Source organism: Marmota flaviventris, chromosome 17 (genome assembly GCF_047511675.1).
Source record: "Marmota flaviventris isolate mMarFla1 chromosome 17, mMarFla1.hap1, whole genome shotgun sequence".
Classification (NCBI taxonomy): domain Eukaryota; kingdom Metazoa; phylum Chordata; class Mammalia; order Rodentia; family Sciuridae; genus Marmota; species Marmota flaviventris.
The window spans coordinates 71950167-71968724 of record NC_092514.1 but is presented as its reverse complement, the minus strand read 5'-3'; the positions used below and the strand labels follow the sequence as shown (position 1 = coordinate 71968724).

The 18558-nt window shown below is 59.1% G+C and overlaps 1 protein-coding gene across 1 annotated transcript; it reads left to right on the top strand.

Annotated features, from left to right (window-relative positions):
* Window positions 1-6266: 6266 nt before the first annotated feature.
* Window positions 6267-16844, top strand: Grin2c (glutamate ionotropic receptor NMDA type subunit 2C). Its single transcript, XM_027955694.2, has 12 exons — window positions 6267-6665; window positions 8625-9223; window positions 9806-9920; window positions 10773-10984; window positions 11112-11277; window positions 11519-11672; window positions 12611-12736; window positions 12861-13090; window positions 13459-13619; window positions 14126-14313; window positions 15135-15367; window positions 15714-16844. The coding sequence occupies exons 1-12, from the start codon at window positions 6267-6269 to the stop codon at window positions 16842-16844; spliced, it is 3714 nt and encodes a 1237-aa protein (XP_027811495.2).
* The last annotated feature ends 1714 nt before the right edge of the window (window positions 16845-18558 follow it).

Below are 18558 nucleotides of genomic sequence, written 5' to 3'. Positions count from 1 at the left end.
CCCGGAGGGGCGCGGGCGGCGGGCCGGGGCGGGGCGGAGGCGGCAGGCGGCGGCGAGCGCTCCGCCACAGTCGGCTGGCGAGCCCTGGGAGCCGGAGGCGCAGCCCAGCCCGGGACAGACCCCGGCGCCCAGCGGGTCTTGGGCTGGGCGCGGGGGCCGGCGGGACTCACCTGCCAGGCCGCGCTGCGGGCACTGGTCCCGCCGCGCCGGGCTCAGGCGCCCGCCGAGCTAGCAGCGAGCGCGCCAACGCGCCGGGGCCGTGGCGCCAGGACAGGCACCGCGCGGGAGGCGGCCGGCGCGGGCTCTGGGCGCGGGCGCAGCGCCCCTTCCCCCGGTGAGTGGCTGCCAGGGGCGCGGCGAGCCGGGGGCGCCAACTTCGCCGCCAACTTGGGGCTGGACTCCGGCGCCGCGCGGGCAAGGACGGCGGAGACAGACGCGGGACACCCAGGGAGAGTCCGACAGCGCAGGGAGCCAGGGAGGGGCGACCGGGGGACAGGGACCCTCGGGAACGGGGCCTGGGGTTTGGACCCTGGCGGGCGGGCGGCGAAAAGGCGAGGAAGACAGGCCGAGGAGACAGCGGACGCCAGAGAAGGACGCGGGCCAAGCTCCCAAGACGTTCGTCCCCGGGGTCTCGGAGCCCTCCTCCCCTTCTCCTAGCGTCGCGGTACCGGCGGGCAGTGAGTGGTGCGGGGATATGTCAGTCTGGGCTGCAGAGTCCCCCAACTGTTGCTGCTGGAAGCCTCTGGGGCAAGGAGTCGGGTGGGGGCCGGGACCTGGGGCTGAGACTGGGTTCGACTCGAGTGAGGGGGCTGGAGAGGGTGAGGACCCCAGAGGGTGAAAGGGGCTGTGGCGGCTTCAGGAGCCCATTCCTCTGGTTTCCCCATGTCTATGGGGCACCTGCTGTGGTGGCATCTACCTTCCATTGTGGGACCCTTAACCCCCTGTGATCCCCCTAGGCCCTCCCCTCTCAGCTCTCCCTCTTCTCTGCCCTCAGAGAATCAGAGTGGGCTTCTGATGTGGTGGCATCTTCCAAAAACCAACCCTGATCCCTGGAGGACACAGGCTAGGAGGACTCAAAAAAAAAAAAAAAAAAAAAAGCGGTGGCATAAGAGGGGTCTGGAGAACCTGAGCCCGGCTGGCTGAGCCCTGGCCGCAGCACCAGGGCACTTTGTTCCCCTGGGGATTGCTCTCAACCAGGATCCCCCGACGGCTGGGAGGGGAAATCTGAGCTTCCTGATGCCAAAGGCAGTGGGTACCTAAGCCTAGGATGGCAAGGCCAGGACCTGTGAAGGCACGGGCGGGCACCTTGCAGCCTGAAAATTCCCAGAGGTGTGTTTGGCTACCCTTCAAAGGTCCTGCTGGGTGAGTGGGCCAGAGGACCCCTGGGCCTGATGCTCAATCCATTTGTCCATCCTGGTTCCCTGCCCTGCTAGCCCAAGGAGACTTAGCACTCAGTCCCCTGGCCCTTGGATGGAGGCCTCATCCTCCATCCTGATCCTGGCCATGGAAAAATCAAGGAAAGGACCTTATTTGAAGAGGGTGCCATCGTACTGGCTCTATTTCGGAACCAGTCCAGTTCCTAAACGAACCAGTGGCTCTGAACCTGTTTCTAAATTCGGAAGAGTAAGAATGTGAAAGGGACAGGTAGGCAGGAAATCGGACTCCTGAGTTCGCTCCGGCCCCAGGGCGCCCTGGCTGGGACCTGTCTCACAGCGCCGTCTCCAGGTCTGCTCGCCACCCCCACGGTGGGGCTTGAGATGGAGACCCAGCCCGGGGCACTGGGCTGGGGACCTTAAGGGCCAGGGACACCCACAAGGGGTAGGGGAGAGGCAGGGGGCGCCGAGTGCGTGGTGCCCAGTTTGGCCGCCAGGAGGCGTGGCGCGGGTCCCCGCGCCGGGAGTCACCGCCGGCGCCGCCGCATCGCGAGTGTCCTTGAGCCGCGGGTGACAGTGGCTCTCGCCGCTTGCGCCCCCTCCTCCCGCAGGGGCAGCCTGATGCCACGTTTCCTATGAATTTTTTATCGCCGGCCTAAAAATACCCAGAACTTCACAGCCCGAGTGTAAGATTCCTGCCGAGGGGAGGGGGCGGGGTGCCCCCGGGGGCAGAGCGGGATCAGCCGGGAGGGGGCAGTTAGTCTTGGAGCAGCCAGAACTAGGTGCCCCAACAGTGGGGGCAAGATGGAAGGCCAGGCTCTCTCCTGGCTCCTGGGTTCAGATTTTAGCCAGGCAGAAGCGAGCCAGGGAGGGAGGGAGGGAAACCCGACGGCAACGGAGGGGCTTCCCCGCAAGGGCATTGGGTCCAGTGGGCAGGGCCTCTCTAGTTGTTAGGAATGAGCACCGCGGATGGGTGGGGCCACCTCCTGGGGCCAGAGCTCCAGGCCTGCGAGAGGGGGAAGCCTTCAGTGTCAGCTGTGTGAGTGTGAGTACGTGAGGGTGTGTGGTGTGTGGGTGTGTGGGCGTGCGTGTGCACATCCTTTTCGGAGAGCCTGTCCGAGGTATGGGGAGCCAGGAGAAGGGCAGGGATCTAGCATGTGGAAGCCTCAGGTAGGTCCCAGAGGATTACCTTTGCCACCCTCTGCCCAGGGTTTTTAGGATACAGTGTTCAGCAAACATTAGTGGCCCTTAAGGAAAGGGGTGAGACCCAGAGTGGGTGGGCACAGAGTCCCTGAGACAAGCCTCTGCCCTCCAGGAGCCCTCAGTCTACCTGCCGCAGGGCAGGATGGAAGGGCCATTGCAGAGGCCAAGCTCAGAGCTCCCAATCTGGAGAGGACCCAAAGGTTGTGTCTTCTCCCTCCAGGTCCAGGGTCTGATGGATCAAGGAAGGCAGGCACTGGCAGGAGCAAGATTTGGATTGGGCTCTGAAAGACAGTGGAATTTTGTCAGGAAGAGGACACTCCAGCCCAGGGAAGAGCAGGAACCAGGGCCTGGAGATGAGAACAGTGTGGGCTGTGGCCACTGGGCTGGCAGAGTTGGGGGCTCCATGAGGGGGAAGACAGTAGGTTGGGGTCAGGGTGTGGGGGACACTGTGCCCGAGACTAAGCTGTTTGGACTTCATTTGTGGGCACCGGGAGGCAGTTGTCCTACTTGAGGAGGCACACAGGGGCCAGAGGAGAGTTTTGGCAGCCCAGTGGCACAGGCAGGTGGGTGGGAGGGAGGTGGAGAGGGGAGGTGGGAGGCTGGGGGAGGAGTGGCTGGGCTAGTGATGGCATGCCACTGGGCATGGCGGCCACCTGGTGAGGAGACTGGAGCCCAAGTCTGCCTGAATCTGTCTGCCCGTTGCTTTGTGGGGCGCAGAGAGTTGCCTGATACCAGCTGTCCCTCATTTGAGACCCTCTGGCTAGAGGCACAGCCTCCTTCCACTTCTCCTCTTCTCTGTTCCCCCCAGGAGGACATCGTGGAGAGAGGTTCTGGGGGCAGTGCCCCTTTAGGGTTAGGAGAGGACCTGAACCCTTTCTATAGATCACACTGTCTGAAAGAAATAAATAGGAGCACAGGTGTCATTTTAAAGTTTCTTATAGCCACACTTTTAAAAGTAAAAAAAAGACAGGTGAAATTAATTTTAATAGTGTATTTTGTTTAATTCAATATAGCCAAATGTTATTTCAACATGTAATCAATATAAGACCATCAATGAGGTGGCTTTCATTTTTTTATGCTCTCTTCATATGCAGTGTGTATTTCTCACTGGCAACATGCTGGGTTTGGATGAGAAACATTTCAGTACTCTACAGTTGCCTGGGGCTGGGGATACCGTATTGGCCAACAAAATTGAGGACTGAGAGCTCATTGTTGGGAGGTGGAAGTGGCAGGAGGGTTGAGGCTTCCTGAAAGCAGGCAACCTGTAGGGACTAGAGGCGTGGGCAGAGATGAGCACACTGGCCTTGTTAAGAAACAGAGAGCATGACAGCACGTGTGTGTGTGTGTGTGTGTGTGTGTGTGTGTGTGTGTGTTGCTGGGGATGGAACCCAGGACCTTACCCATGCTAGGCAAGTGCTCCACCACTGAGGGCTGACAGTGCCCTTTGCTGTCAGGATTTTGCAATCCCAGATTGGTGTTAGCTTCAGCTACTACTAAGAATGTAAGATCGCGTCCCAGACTCAAACAGGTTTCCAGACTGACATTTTCGTTAGTGCACCAGGAAACTGTACACATGGGAGATTTCAAGGGCACCAACATGAACCCAGTTTCCCTCCCCTGTCCCAAGTCATATCTTCTCAGCCTGAAATTCTACCACGTGGTGTTTTAGCTTAAAGCTCTGACTGTCGTTAAACTACATCTCCCTGGGGAATGATAATGCTTTGAGCTATTATCAGTCCCTTTTACCTTCATGTGCATGAGCTCGGGATCCTCAGCTAAGAGAAGGTCTTGCTGGGGAGGCAGAGCTTGAGGAGAGTAGGGAGGGCAGGGTATGGTGGGAAGGAAGGAAATTTAGAAAAAAAGAGGCTGGAGGGGCTAACAGCAGACCTGCTTGCCGATTCTCCAGATTGGACTCTGAGTTCCTGGAGGGCAGGGTCCACGTCTTACCCATATTGAAATTCTACCACTCAGTGTGGAGCACTGTGCCCATGTCACATTTTTGAACTAAAGAGTCCCTTTGTGGTCTCCATTGGAGTGATCTGGTTGGCAACCCTGGAGAAAAAGAACATTTTCCAGAATGTTCCTCCGTGGTCCTTGCACTTCTCCTCCTGTCTCCTTTAGAGAGAGCTGGAGGCCCAGGTCAGCCCTTGTGTTGATGCTGGGTGAGAAACTAGACCCTGGACAAAAGGAAGAGAGAAACTTGGTGGTGGGCAGGCAGCAGGTGGCCCTGGAGGACAGCTGGCGCCTGTGCCGCCGTGTCCCCAAGCCCCGTCCTGAAGGAAATCTGACTTTCAAACGTAGTTTCTGGGGTTTTGGAGCAGCTTTAAAAAAAAAAAAAAAAAAAGCTGCATTTTTGTTACAAAGATGTGCAAATTCTGTAGGGGGCACCTACCCCTGGGCACCCTCAGTTCAGAAGTTGTTAGTGAAGGAGAGGAGGAGTGGTCACAGCGGGGCTCTGTCACAGCCCCCCTGGGATTCACATTACTCTCCACAGCTTGGCTCTTGGTCCTGATCCCAATGACCGTGGGCAGCAGGCAAGTGTGCCAGGCCCTTGGGCTAGGTGAAGAAGGCCCTGCATGCACACCCGTGATGCACTGGAAAGCAATTTGTGTGTAAGATGTCTTGGGGGTCTCAGGTGCCCCTGCCCTGAACACTCAGTGCCACCACACTCATTCTGGGGAGAGCTGCTCCCAACTGAACCCACGGTGGGAAGGGTAGTGATGATGTCCAATGTCCAGGAGGAGGGCTCCAGGCAGAGCCACACAGGGGAAGGCCCTAGGGCTGGCTCCAAGGAAGCAGAACTCTGAGCAGTTGCAGCATCGTGGTAAGGGACAGATGGAAGATCCAGTTTGGGCTTCAGGGAGGATGGGAGTGGGACATGGGGGTGTCACAGAGCTGCCTGCCTTCACCCAGTTGAGGGGCTGTCATCTATAGGATATGATTGCTAATGATAGCCAATAGTGCATTATCACAATGAAGCCCTGACTGCTGTGATTAGCTCAGGTAAGAAAACATGGCTCAGAGAGGCTAAGTGACTCTATCAAGATCACACAGCTAGTAAAGGGCAGAAATGGGACTTGAACGCTGGTCTGTCTGATTCAGATCCATGCTCTGAACACCAGACTAGCATTTTCAGTGCACCTTGCTAGGGCAGAGCCCCAATGGCTGGGCTTTAGAAGGCCTATAGGGGGCTGGAACGCCAGGCCCACCCTCATCGCCCCTGGGCTGTCCCTGATCAGAGGTTGTCAGGGAAGTGGTGGAGGCGAAGGAGCTGGCAGAGCCAAGCCCCGGGCAGCTGGAAGGGGGAGCTCCGTCAGAGGCCTCTGGGGACTCATATTACTCTCTGCAGCTTGGCTCTTGGTCCCACTCCAAAATGACCATGAGTAGCAGGGACTCCTTTCTTACCAGGGGTGTTGTTCAATGGTAGGATAGAGGGTGACAAGCCCCTGTCCTGGCTCCTGTCCTGGCTCCTGTCCCAGCCCTGTCCCTCTGGGGATGCTCAGCTAACTGCTGTCTCTTTCTCTGTGTCTGTCTTTGTCTGTCTGTCTGTACCTCTCTTTATGGAGGGAGGTGTGCCCCTCTTCTCTTTCCTTTTTTGGATGCGTCCCTCTGACCCTCACATCGTGTCTGTCTGTCCATCTGCCTCTCTCTGTGCATGTCCTGGTCTCTCCACAGGACCCTCTGGTGGACATGGGTGGGGCCCTGGGGCCAGCCCTGCTGCTCACCTCGCTCCTTGGTGCCTGGGCAGGGTCCGGCTTGGGGCAGGGCCAGCAGGCTATGACAGTGGCCGTGGTGTTTGGCAGCTCAGATTTGCCGCAGGCCCAGGCCCGTATCCGCCTCACCCCCCAGAACTTCTTGGACCTGCCTCTGGAGATACAGCCGCTCACCGTGGGAGTCAACAGCACCAACCCCAGCAGCCTTCTCACCCAGATCTGTGGGCTCCTGGGTGCTGCCCGGGTCCACGGCATCGTCTTTGAGGACAATGTGGGCACCGAGGCAGTGGCCCAGCTCCTGGACTTCGTATCCTCCCAGACTCACGCGCCCATCCTCAGCATCAGCGGGGGCTCCACTGTGGTCCTCACCCCCAAGGTGCTGTCTGATCGCTTGTGCCTTCCTCCCTTCCAGCATGGGACTGGGGACCAGGGCTGAATCTGGAGTGGGAAGGGGAAAGTCCTGGAGGCTGGGACTGGATGGGGTTGGCAAGGAGGTGACTTGAGGGAGTCGGGAGACTCCACGTTCCAGAGGATCAACTTTCTGGGCTGCTGTCCCATTTGTGTCTGGATGAGGGTGGGCAGTGGCTGCCCTGTCTGGTTGGCTGCCTGCCTCTCAGCCCTCCCCTGTCTGGCTCCAGATGGGGGGGTGGGGGGCAGGGACCAACCGGGGATGGGATCTGAGGAAGTGCCCCACTGGGCAATTGAAGTTACCCTCAGGAGATAGCATTCCAGGGACAGGTCACTGTCCAGGCATGGGGGAAGGAGAACCAATGCTGCCCTCACAAATGCGCTGTCCTCGCAGTTTCCTGGGGAGAACATGTAAGCACACATGCATCTGCAGTCCCTACTAGGGCCAGCGTTCTGGAGAAAAAACATGGGATACTGTAAGGGAAGGGATGCTCAGGAGGTCCCTGTTTGAACAGTATTGGCCAGGGAAGGTCCCTTAAAGAGTGATGTCCACACTGAGACCTGGAGGCTGAGAGGGAGTTGGTCGCAGGAGCAGAGGTCAAGCTCGGAGCTTTGGAGGAGCCGAGAGAAGCCTGGAGGAAGAGGGGTCCAGGTCACAGGGGCTGGCATTTGGCCCACTGTATTGGGCCTCCAAAGGTGCTGAGGGAAGAGGCTGATCTGATTTGCGTTCGTTTTATATTATGGAGAATTCTGAGTATACGCATGAGTCTAATGACTCCCCATTTACCTCTCACCCACCTTGGCCAACCCACCCCAGACTCTCTCCCAACCACTCTCTCTCTTCTGGGTTAAAGTGAAGCAACGCCCAGACATCTTATGATTCCATCTATAAGCATTTTGGTTTGTATCTCTAGCAGATAATGGCTCTAAAAAAATAAAACTGCCATACATCATCATGTCTAAAAATTAATAAAAGTTCCTTAACATCACCAAATATCCAGCCAGTGTTCACACCTCCCCATTGTCTCATAAATGTCATAAATGTTTATTTTTAAGTCAGTCTGCTTGAATCAGAAGCCAAATTGGGTTCACACATGGGGACTGGTGGATATGGCTTCTAAATCTCAACGTCTAGGCTCCTCCTTCATCTCTCCCTCTCCCTTTTAATTGCAAGTCTGGGGGAAAAACTGGGTTGCTTGGCCTGTAGTTTCCCGTTTGTTTTTTAAAAAATATTGGCACTGTGGCAGTGTGCTGAAATCTCCGAGGGCCTACAGTGCCCAAGAGAGAGACTACCTGTTAGGAGGGTGCTGCACTAGCCCAGGCGGCCAGCCTCCAGGGCCTTGGGCTTTCCTGATGGCAGAGGTAGGGGGAGTAGGAACGTTTTGGCTCCCGGGAGGACGGTGCTGTCCCAGTTATCTCTGGTCCGCGGCAGCAGCTCTCAGGATGGTGGTTCTCAGCCCTCGCAGTGCTTGCAAAAAACCACAGATGCTCAGCGTCGCACCTTTGAGATTCGGATTCAGTTGTTCTGGGGCAGCGCTTCTCACAAGAGCGGGCTCGAGAAAAACCGGAAGAGCCTGTTAAACATACAGATTCCAGGCGGCGTCCCCAGAGATTCTGATCCAGTCGGAGTGGGGTGCGGCCCGAGAATCTGCATTTCTAACAAGCTCCCAGGTGGTGCTGATGCTGCCGGTGTGTGGTCCAGCGTGGTCAGGTGGGGGCCCTAGGCCTGCGTGTTTCACAAAGCTCCCCAGTTGACCCAGGGGACAGAGGGGTTAGGAGCCACTTGGAGCTTGAAGGAGGGAGGGAGGGAGGGAGGGAGCCGCTGTGCGCAGGAGGCGCTGGAGGGGCCAGAGTGGGTGGGGAAAGAGGCGCGAGGCGGGGCTCAGCCCGCCCCGCCCCGGCTCAGGCCCCGCCCCCCGCCCCCCAGGAGCCGGGCTCCGCCTTCCTGCAGCTGGGCGTGTCGCTGGAGCAGCAGCTCCAGGTGCTCTTCAAGGTGCTGGAGGAGTACGACTGGAGCGCGTTCGCTGTCATCACCAGCCTGCACCCCGGCCACGCGCTCTTCCTCGAGGGCGTGCGCGCCGTCGCCGACGCCAGCTACCTGAGCTGGCGGCTGCTCGAGGTGCTCACGCTGGAGCTGGGCCCCGGAGGGCCACGCGCACGCACCCAGCGCCTGCTGCGCCAGCTCGACGCGCCGGTGCTGGTGGCATACTGTTCGCGCGAGGAGGCAGAGGTGCTCTTTGCCGAGGCGGCGCAGGCCGGCCTGGTGGGGCCCGGCCACGTGTGGCTGGTGCCCAACCTGGCACTGGGCAGCACCGACGCGCCCCCTGCTGCCTTCCCTGTGGGCCTCATCAGCGTGGTCACCGAGAGCTGGCGCCTCAGCCTGCGCCAGAAGGTCCGCGACGGCGTTGCCATCCTGGCCCTGGGTGCCCACAGCTACTTGCGCCATCACGGCGCCCTGCCCGCACCTGCTGGGGACTGTCGCAGCCACCCTGGACCTGTCAGCCCTGCCCGGGAAGCCTTCTACAGGTGGGCACCTGCCCAGGCATGGGGGTGAGGGGTGGGGCACTTCAGGGAACCTGGGTGGCAGTGAGCTTGGGCCCACTGGTTCTATCTCCCATAACTGTGTGCCCTAGGGCCAAGTTACCTGGCTTCTCTGGGTCCTCATCTGAGAAAACAGCAGGTGTCAGGGCGTGGCGAGGTGTTACAGGAAAATGGAACAGTTCAGAGCAAGCAGAGCAGTGTGGCACACGTCTGCCATCTCCTCTGCTGGGGAGGCCCACATACAAGACTCAGGGGAGGCTGGCAAGTTTGAGGTCAGCCTGGGCAACCTAGCGAGACCCTGACTTCAAAATTAAAAAAAAAAATTAAAAAAGGACTGGGGATGCAGTTCAGTAGTAAAACACCCTTTGGTTTGTTCAACCCCAAATACTAAAGAAAACAACCCTCCAAAACAAACAAGCAACCCCCCCAAACCACACACAAAACAATCACACAACAAGTCTAAATGTCTTCTATTGGGTGGTGAAACAGGAATGGGACGGTGGATGGGTTGGGCAGAGCCATAGGCTTGGGGGATGGGGACAGCCTGACACCTCTCCCCTGTTACAGGCACTTACTGAATGTCACCTGGGAGGGCCGAGACTTCTCCTTCAGCCCTGGTGGGTACCTGGTCCAGCCCACCATGGTTGTGATTGCCCTGAACCGGCACCGCCTCTGGGAGATGGTGAGAAGGGGGTGAGCCCAGGGACCCTTGGTCTTTTCTCATCTTGAGAGCCCAGCCCCAGTCAAGCCCACAGCTGAGCAAAGTCTCTTCTGTCCTTCCATAGCCCCTCATCCTTCTGGTCTCAGCTGGGACCTCCTACCCTAGGAAACCTTCCAGGTCCCCCAGACCCTGCTCTGGGCTCCATGACATGCTGGCTTCCCTCCACTACAAAGCGTATCAAGCAATTTTATCACACAGTCCCGCCCCAGGGGATTAACCTACGTGTGTGCCCGCCAGACAGATGTGGAAACAAATAGAATACAGAGTCGTCCATGCTGAGTAGAGCCATGTGCAAACCAGGATGGCAGTGACAGGAGGAGCAGGACTAGTTCTGCCTTCGAAGGAGGAAACTAGGGAATACAGGACTGGGAGGTGGGCCGCAGAGGGTTGGGCAGAAGCCCACCAGGAGGGGTCTAGCCTGGTACAGGCAGAAGGGCGTTTTAAAGTGATATGACTGAGGAAGTAGGATGGGGTGGTAGGATATGTGTGAAAGTCCTGGAGTGTCAGCTGAGGAGGAGAAGGGGACTGAGCATTGTGAGGCAGGGGCACAGGGCCTGAGGAGGGTGCCTGGGTGGCAGCAGCACAGGGACCAGGGCTGGGGGAGGCTGGGGAGCCAGCCTCTGGCCCATGCTTGGCCCCTGGTTCTGTGTCTCCTGTTCTCCAAATGCCTCTGCCCCAGCCCTGCCTCTGTCTGCCCCAAATGCCCCTAGAAAAGGGGCATTCTTGGCCCTGGGAGGCTGCACTCGGATGGGCACCTAGAGGGTGAGGGTAGGGGGCTGAAGGTCCTGGACTGAGGCTGGTGGTCCTCCGCAGGTGGGGCGCTGGGATCATGGAGTCCTCTACATGAAGTACCCCGTATGGCCTCGCTATAGTGCCTCCCTGCAGCCTGTGGTGGACAGCCGGCACCTGACAGTGGCCACCCTGGAAGAGCGGCCCTTTGTCATTGTGGAGAGCCCTGACCCTGGCACCGGGGGATGTGTACCCAACACTGTGCCCTGCCGCAGGCAAAGCAACCACACCTTCAGGTCTGGTGTGAGCTGGGGGCCAACACTGGAGGGTCAGCGGTTGCATGCCTTATGCCTGGGTGTGGGGAGGGTCTGCAGCCCAGGTGGGGTGCTGACTCCTGGTGGTTTCTTGCGGTGGCGGCTGCAGCAGCGGTGACGCAGACCCATACACCAAGCTCTGCTGCAAGGGCTTCTGCATCGATATCCTCAAGAAGCTAGCCAAGGTGGTCAAGTTCTCCTACGACCTGTACCTGGTGACCAATGGCAAGCACGGCAAGAGGGTGCGCGGAGTGTGGAACGGCATGATTGGGGAGGTAGGCTGGCCCCAGCCCCACCCTGGGCCCACCCACCTACATACGGCCAGGCTCCGTGCAGCTCTCAGCCACCTCCGGTTGTCACAATAATGTGTGTGGCCATCACTGAAGGTTGAGCCCTGGGGACCCCAGGTGGGAACACAGGAGTCCACTGGTGGGGGCCCTAAGGGGTACCAGGCGGGGACTGGGGAGCATGCTCCAGCTCTCGGGAGCCCCTTCTTCAGTCCCCTCGTGGCCCCAGGTGTACTACAAGCGAGCAGACATGGCCATCGGCTCCCTCACCATCAATGAGGAGCGCTCGGAGATCGTGGACTTCTCTGTGCCCTTCGTGGAGACGGGCATCAGTGTGATGGTGGCTCGCAGCAATGGCACCGTCTCCCCCTCGGCCTTCCTGGGTGAGGCTCGGGCGGGCAGGGGTGGCTCTGGGGCGGAAGGGCCCATGGGGTGAGTGTCATGGGTGAGATGAGACATTTGGGCAGCTGGAAGGGACATCAACGCTGAGGGTGGGGGTAGGGAGAAGGGGTAGATGATGTGCCACTGTGAGGGACAGGGAACCATGGCCTCGGGGGAGTGGGAAGAGATGCTAACTTCTCACTGGGAGGCACCCCTTTGTGCCAGGTCCCACTAGGTGCCCAGGATACAGCCTGGTTCTTGCCTTCCTGAGTGTCCAGTTAGGAGTCAGATGGGACTGGCAGTGCTAAGTGGCACAGAGAACTGTGAGGACAGGCAGGATGCTGAGGAGGGGCTGAGAGCTGTCCCAAGGAGCAGGAGTGAGGTCCCAGCTCACTCCTAAGCAGGAGTGAAGTCCCAGCTCTGTCCTTCCTGCTGGGTGGTCTTAGGCAAGTCACTGAACCCCTCTGAGTGGGTTCCTTAGCCACAGGGAGAAAAAATCTGACTTCCTAGAGGTGTCTTCATGGCAAAAGAGCAGGACCTCTTGGTGGTAACGATTGCTTTTCAAGGAGGCGTAGACCTGGGTCCTTCCCTCCAGTGCCCTGAGCCTTGGTTTCCATGTCAGTAGAATGAGGATTGGGAATTGGCCTTGGAGACTTTGATTCCAGGTAGAAAGGCCAGGTCATTCCTGCAGGGGACGTGAGGCCAAAGGAAGGCTCCTGAGGGTGGGCGATGTGTGCTTGTAGGGACAGAGGGAAGGGAGAGACTGACCTCCCTTGGGGGTCTCTCCTGCGACTCTGCTGCTCAGAGGGTTAGAGGTCACCTTGGCTCCATCCACAGGGATGGTGGGCCCCTGCTTTGACCAGATGGACCCACCAATCTCCACTAGGTGGGGGCTGAGGGAGGCAGTTCTGAGGTCTGAGTCATCTCCCTCTGTCTCCAGAGCCCTACAGCCCCGCAGTGTGGGTGATGATGTTTGTCATGTGTCTCACCGTGGTGGCCATCACTGTCTTCATGTTCGAGTACTTCAGCCCCGTCAGCTATAACCAGAACCTCACCAAGGGCAAAAGTAAGCTGTCTGTTGCCTGGGCCTGGGGGCAGGGGGTGGGCAGTGATGGGGTCCAGGCTGGGGCTGAGACAGAAGCCCTTTGGTGGTGGGCAAGAAGAGTCTCAGCATCCACCCTCCTCCCCAGAGCCCGGGGGCCCATCCTTCACCATCGGCAAGTCTGTGTGGCTGCTGTGGGCCCTGGTGTTCAACAACTCGGTGCCCATCGAGAACCCCCGGGGCACCACCAGCAAGATCATGGTCCTGGTGTGGGCCTTCTTCGCCGTCATCTTCCTCGCCAGCTACACTGCAAACCTGGCCGCCTTCATGATCCAGGAGCAGTACATCGACACTGTGTCAGGCCTCAGTGACAAAAAGGTTCTGGGGCCACGGCCAGGGGAGGTGGTGGTGGGGACAGGCCTTGGGAGGGCGAATATAGGATGATCAGAGTGTGGGGAATTTGAACTGGAGGCCAGAGAAGGACGATGTGGGGTAGTGAGGGGGTGGAAATGGGCAGTGACCACTCAAGTCCAGCGGTTGAATGGCTTTGGGTAAGTCTCACCCCATCTTGGGCCTCAGATTCTCCATTTGTAAAATATACACGCAGCCTGGACTGTGTCTCAGGTCCTTCTGCTCTGACTATGCAAGTCCAGCTATGCAGCTGGGCTCTGGGGCTGGCATTTGGGGCTCTGGTGCCTGGGACGTTGGATGAAGTGGTAGAGATGGCTGCTGTCCTCCACCTGCAGTTTCAGAGGCCTCAGGATCAGTACCCGCCCTTCCGCTTTGGCACAGTGCCCAATGGCAGCACAGAGCGGAACATCCGCAGCAACTACCGGGACATGCACACCCACATGGTCAAGTTCAACCAGCGATCAGTGGAGGATGCGCTCACCAGCCTCAAGATGGGGTGGGTCCCCATGGGTCCCCAGCCCTGCACTCACCCTCTGTCGCCAGCCACATGTCTCCCCAGTGACCAGTCTTAGCTCCATCCCTTCCTGAGAGACCCAAGGTGGGAACAGTGGGGCTAGGTTATCCCGCAGGGCTTCTGGGAAAGGGTATGGGGCAGAGCAGAGCTGGAATGGAAATGGATGCCCACCATGTTCCAGACACACAGCTGTGTTGCTGAGCAGAGTTCAGCCTTGGCCTGACATGGTGGTGATTGTCTGTCGCTGGGTCTTAGAGATGTAGAGGTTGGGCAGGGGAAGGGGAATGTCCTCTGGGGACACAGTTCCCGGGCTTCTCTGAGGAGGAAGGTGGGAGTGGTCCTTGCAAAGGCAACAGAGAAGACTCTGCCCACCTGTCCTCACTGGTGGTACCCAACAATCTCAGGTGTTCAGACCCCCGCCAGGCCCCAGGTCAATGCCCTGTCCCACCTGTATGGTCCCTGGCCCTGAGGGCTCAGCTTATCCCCAGGAAGTTGGACGCCTTCATCTATGATGCCGCTGTCCTCAACTACATGGCGGGCAAGGATGAAGGCTGCAAGCTGGTCACCATTGGATCTGGCAAAGTCTTTGCTACCACTGGCTACGGTATCGCCATGCAGAAGGACTCCCACTGGAAGCGGGCCATAGACCTGGCACTCCTGCAGTTCCTGGGGGATGGTGGGTGCTGCCATTGCTGGGGGCTGGGGTGGTCCCAGGGTATCTCTACTACCACTTTGTGTGCCCACAGCCTATGGGAAGGAAGAGGCTCTGGGGGTGAGGTTGGGGCAGCAGGGGAGCAGGTATTAGGAGCGCTGCATGAAGACCTGGAGAAGGGATGGGCTTGTAGGAAGGAGCAAGAACCAGAACTGGGGAGTCCCCCAAAGGGCAGGGATGATAAGGAAGGCATTTGGGCCACACAGGGGGTTGCGGGTGGCTGAACTTTCTCTTTCTCCAGGACCCCTCCCATGATTTTTCCCAGATGAGCACCTCCTTTGCAGTTTGGCCTCCACATTTCCATCTTGAGATTACCTGGGGTAGTCCAGAACCAGGGCTAGGCTAGCTCTGGGAACAGGGGTTCACATGTGCCCGCCCTAACCCCAGGGAGTATTGAGAGGAGCCCCATCCTGATTAAGTAATGCTCTCGTTATTATGTGGTGCTTGTGGTCTCCAAGGGGCCCAGCTCCATGCTCAGTGTGCAGAGGGTAAAGTGTACAATGACGAGTGAACAACAAATGAAGGGGTGCTAAACTTGACCCAATCAACAAGCCTTTCCTGGGCACGTGGGTGGTCTTTGCTGGGGGTGAGCAGGTGGCCCACAGCTTCTGCTTTGCTTTCCTTTGTTTTGGCTGACACTGCCCCCATCTCACTTGAGTGGTCCCACTTGAGAAATAAAGGGTGGTACCCTGTCCCCAGACCCCTCCTCCATCCAGGCACGGGTTGAGTGTTGTTAGTGGGTCCATTATGATTGGCTCCTGAGTCAGGTACACCCTCTTCCCTAGGAGAGACCCAGAAACTGGAGACAGTATGGCTCTCGGGGATCTGCCACAATGAGAAGAATGAAGTGATGAGCAGCAAGCTGGACATTGACAATATGGCTGGGGTCTTCTACATGCTGCTGGTGGCCATGGGGCTGGCCCTCCTGGTCTTCGCCTGGGAGCACCTGGTCTACTGGAAGCTGCGTCACTCAGTGCCCAACACATCCCAGCTGGACTTTCTGCTGGCTTTCAGCAGGGTAGGTGCCTGGGGTACTAACTAACCAGTTAAGTCAGAGCTGGCCATGGCCCCATTTACAGATGTGCAAACCAAGGTCCTGGGAGGTGGCTGGCTTGCCAGCACCACTGGGGTTGGAACCCTCCAGCGCCATTTACGAGATAGTGTGATTGATTAGAATTGGCTTCTGGAGGTTCAGACGTCAAATTCATCTGAAAAGCAGCACAGAGCCTGGCACATAGGGGACGCCTAACAAACGGTTGCTTCCGGGGACTTGAAGGCCATCATGCTTGGGGCAGGGCAAGGACAGTGGAGGCTCTTCACGGAGGGGAGGGCGCCGTTCACAGCCTGCCTTTCCTCCTATCCAGGGCATCTACAGCTGCTTCAGTGGGGTGCAGAGCCTGGCCAGCCCCGCACGGCCGCCCAGCCCAGACCTCACGGCCGGCTCGGCCCAGGCCAGTGTGCTCAAGATGCTGCAGGCGGCGCGCGACATGGTGACCACGGCGGGCGTGAGCAGCTCCCTGGACCGCGCCACGCGCACCATCGAGAGCTGGGGCAGCAGCCGCCACGCGCCCCCGCCCGCCTGCCCCGGGCCCGGCCCGCGACCGCAGGCCCCCGGCCCGCCCCCCGAGCCCAACCCCAGGGGCTGGGGGCCGCCGGGCGGGGGCCGTGCCGCGCTGGTCCGCAGGGCCCCGCAGCCCTCCGGCCGGCCGCCGACGCCCCGGCCGCCTCTGCTCGGCGTCTCCCGGGCCTCGAACCCGCCTGCCTGGGAGGCGCGGTGGCGGCTCTGCGCCGGGCCCCACGGGCGGCACCTCTCGGCTTCCGAGCGGTGCGCGCTCTCAGAGCGCCCCCTGTCCCCTGCGCACTGTCACTACAGCTCCTTCCCCCGAGCCGACCGGTCCGGACGCCCCTTCCTCCCTCTCTTCCCGGAGCCCCCGGAGCCGGACGACCTGCCGCTGCTGGGGCCAGAGCATCTGGCCCAGCGGGAAGCCCTGCTGCGTGCGGCCTGGGCCCGGAACCCACGCCCGCGCCACGCTTCTCTGCCCAGCTCGGTGGCCGAGGCCTTCACTCGGCCTGGCTTGCTGCCTGCCAGGTACGCAGGCCACACTTGCTCCTGCCCCAACAGCTGGCCGGCCTGCAGGCACTTGGCGCAGGCACAGTCGATGCGGCTGCCCTCCTACCCGGAGGCCTGCAGGCAGGGCGTGCCAGCAGGGGTCCTCGCCTGGCAGCCCAGACAGCACGTCTGCCTGCACGCCCATGCCCACCTGCCATTTTGCTGGGGGGCTGTCTGCCCTCATTTTCCACCCTGCGCCAGTCATGGCCCTTGGCTTCCTGGGTCCTGGGGGCCTCCAGTGCACAGGGGCAGGACCTTGGGACTGAGCACGGGTTACAGGGACAGTGGGGTGCTGGAAGAGGTCAGCAGGGGAGGCTGTGGGACCAAAGGCTCCCGAAGACCCTGCACCTGGAGGCGGATCTCAAGCCTGGAGTCAGAGGTGTGAGGTGCGGTAGTTCTGGTTCCTGTTGGGCTGGATTCTCTGCCTGGCACTGTCAGGGATAGGGACAGGCAGCCTTGGGCTTTCCTGGCTTCTGCAACCATATGCTGGCCAGGGGCCCCAGTGGCAGATGATTCTTCCATGGCCAGCTCAGTGACCTCGGCAGGCTTTGGCTGTGTCCTCATCACGCAAAGCCCCATCCATCCAGCATGTGTCACAGGGAGCAGGGCCATTGAGGGTGTCTCTGCCCTGGTGTTAGTCTGGCCCTGGTCGTGGCTGCTGTGGCCTTGGCGTGAGAGCACGGAGGCTAGACCTGGGGGTGGGGCAGGACCATCCTGCTCCTTGCTCCACCTGACTGGAGTTTCTAAGTACGGAGACATTAAACCAACCTCTTACAACTCACTGCGCCTGGCTGCTCATTCTGCATCCTGAAAGGGGCATCACAACCTGTCGGCAACAGGAGCATCATGGGAATATCCAGATATTCAGTCTTGACAGGGCATCTTCTGGGAGCAAGTGGGTGGCTTACCCTGGGGGAGTCTTAGGGGTGTCTGGGGAGGATGTGGGGAGAAGGTGAGGCTGAGGGATGGGCTCCAGGTCATAGAAGCCACTTGGTATTCAGTGCCAACTCAATCTACCCTGGTGCCAGATGTGATCAGCATGGGGGCGCTGGTGGTGATGAATGGAATTCAGTCTTCAGTCTCCTTGAGAAGGGAGGCCCAGACCAGGGACTGCAGGTGTCTCGCCAAGACAGGGACCACCTGGGAGCCTGACAGTGTCAGGGTGGGAAGACAGCGGAAGGTCTGTTGGGAGCCTGCCAGGCTTGCCTGGCCCTTGGCTGGCTACATGGGCTCTGTGGGCTCTGAAGCCTGGCCTGGCTGGCATCCAGGGCCAGGTGAGGCTCAGTCTTCCAGGTGCCAGGACTTCTCAGGTGGGAGAATTTGCCCACTGTTCCATCCGCTCATCCTCCCCCTGGGGTTCTCAGCTGACCTCCTTTCTCTGTCACACCATTTGCCCTGGGCCATGTGAAAAGATGGCTCTTGTTATAGTCTTTGGTGTTTTCACATCTGCAACTACATTTACCTCAATGACTGAAGCGAGCAAGGAATCCTCCTTCCATTTGTTCCACAAACATGGTAGGCACTATCAATTCTGTCAAACCCTTTCCTGATTGTCCTTAACAGGTTGGGTGGAGGCCAAGCAGATTTGTCCACATGAAAAGAGGCACAGACTTGCCTGGCTCCCTTTCTCTCTGCCCAGTGCCCTTCCTGGGGAGCCAGGTAGGGTGGGGGACAAAGTTCTCAAAAGGTTTGGCGTGATGTCCCAGCTGGTGCCAAGGAAGCAGGGTTCCCTCTTCAGTCTCCAAAGAGAGGCCTGGGTAGAGGCCATGAGAATTGACCTTTTGGTTTGGTTTTAGAGGTGGGAGCAGTTGAGATACAGTAGGGTGGGATACATCTCCATTTGTGGCTAGAGTCTGACCACCCCAAGAATAGGTGGCCCTCCTACATTACGGCCAAGTTCACCTTTTCTGCCCTATGGATGGTCTTGGGCTGGAGCCAGAATCAGACAGGTAGGGGGTGTGAGTCTAGGTGAGTGCTCTGGAAGGAGCTTGACCTTGGCCACAGCCGCGGTAGTGAGAGGGTTAACAGTAGGCTACCAATCCCTGAGTGGGACCCTACATTCTCCCTGAGTCAGGATTTGGTGCAGCCCTGGGGGAGAC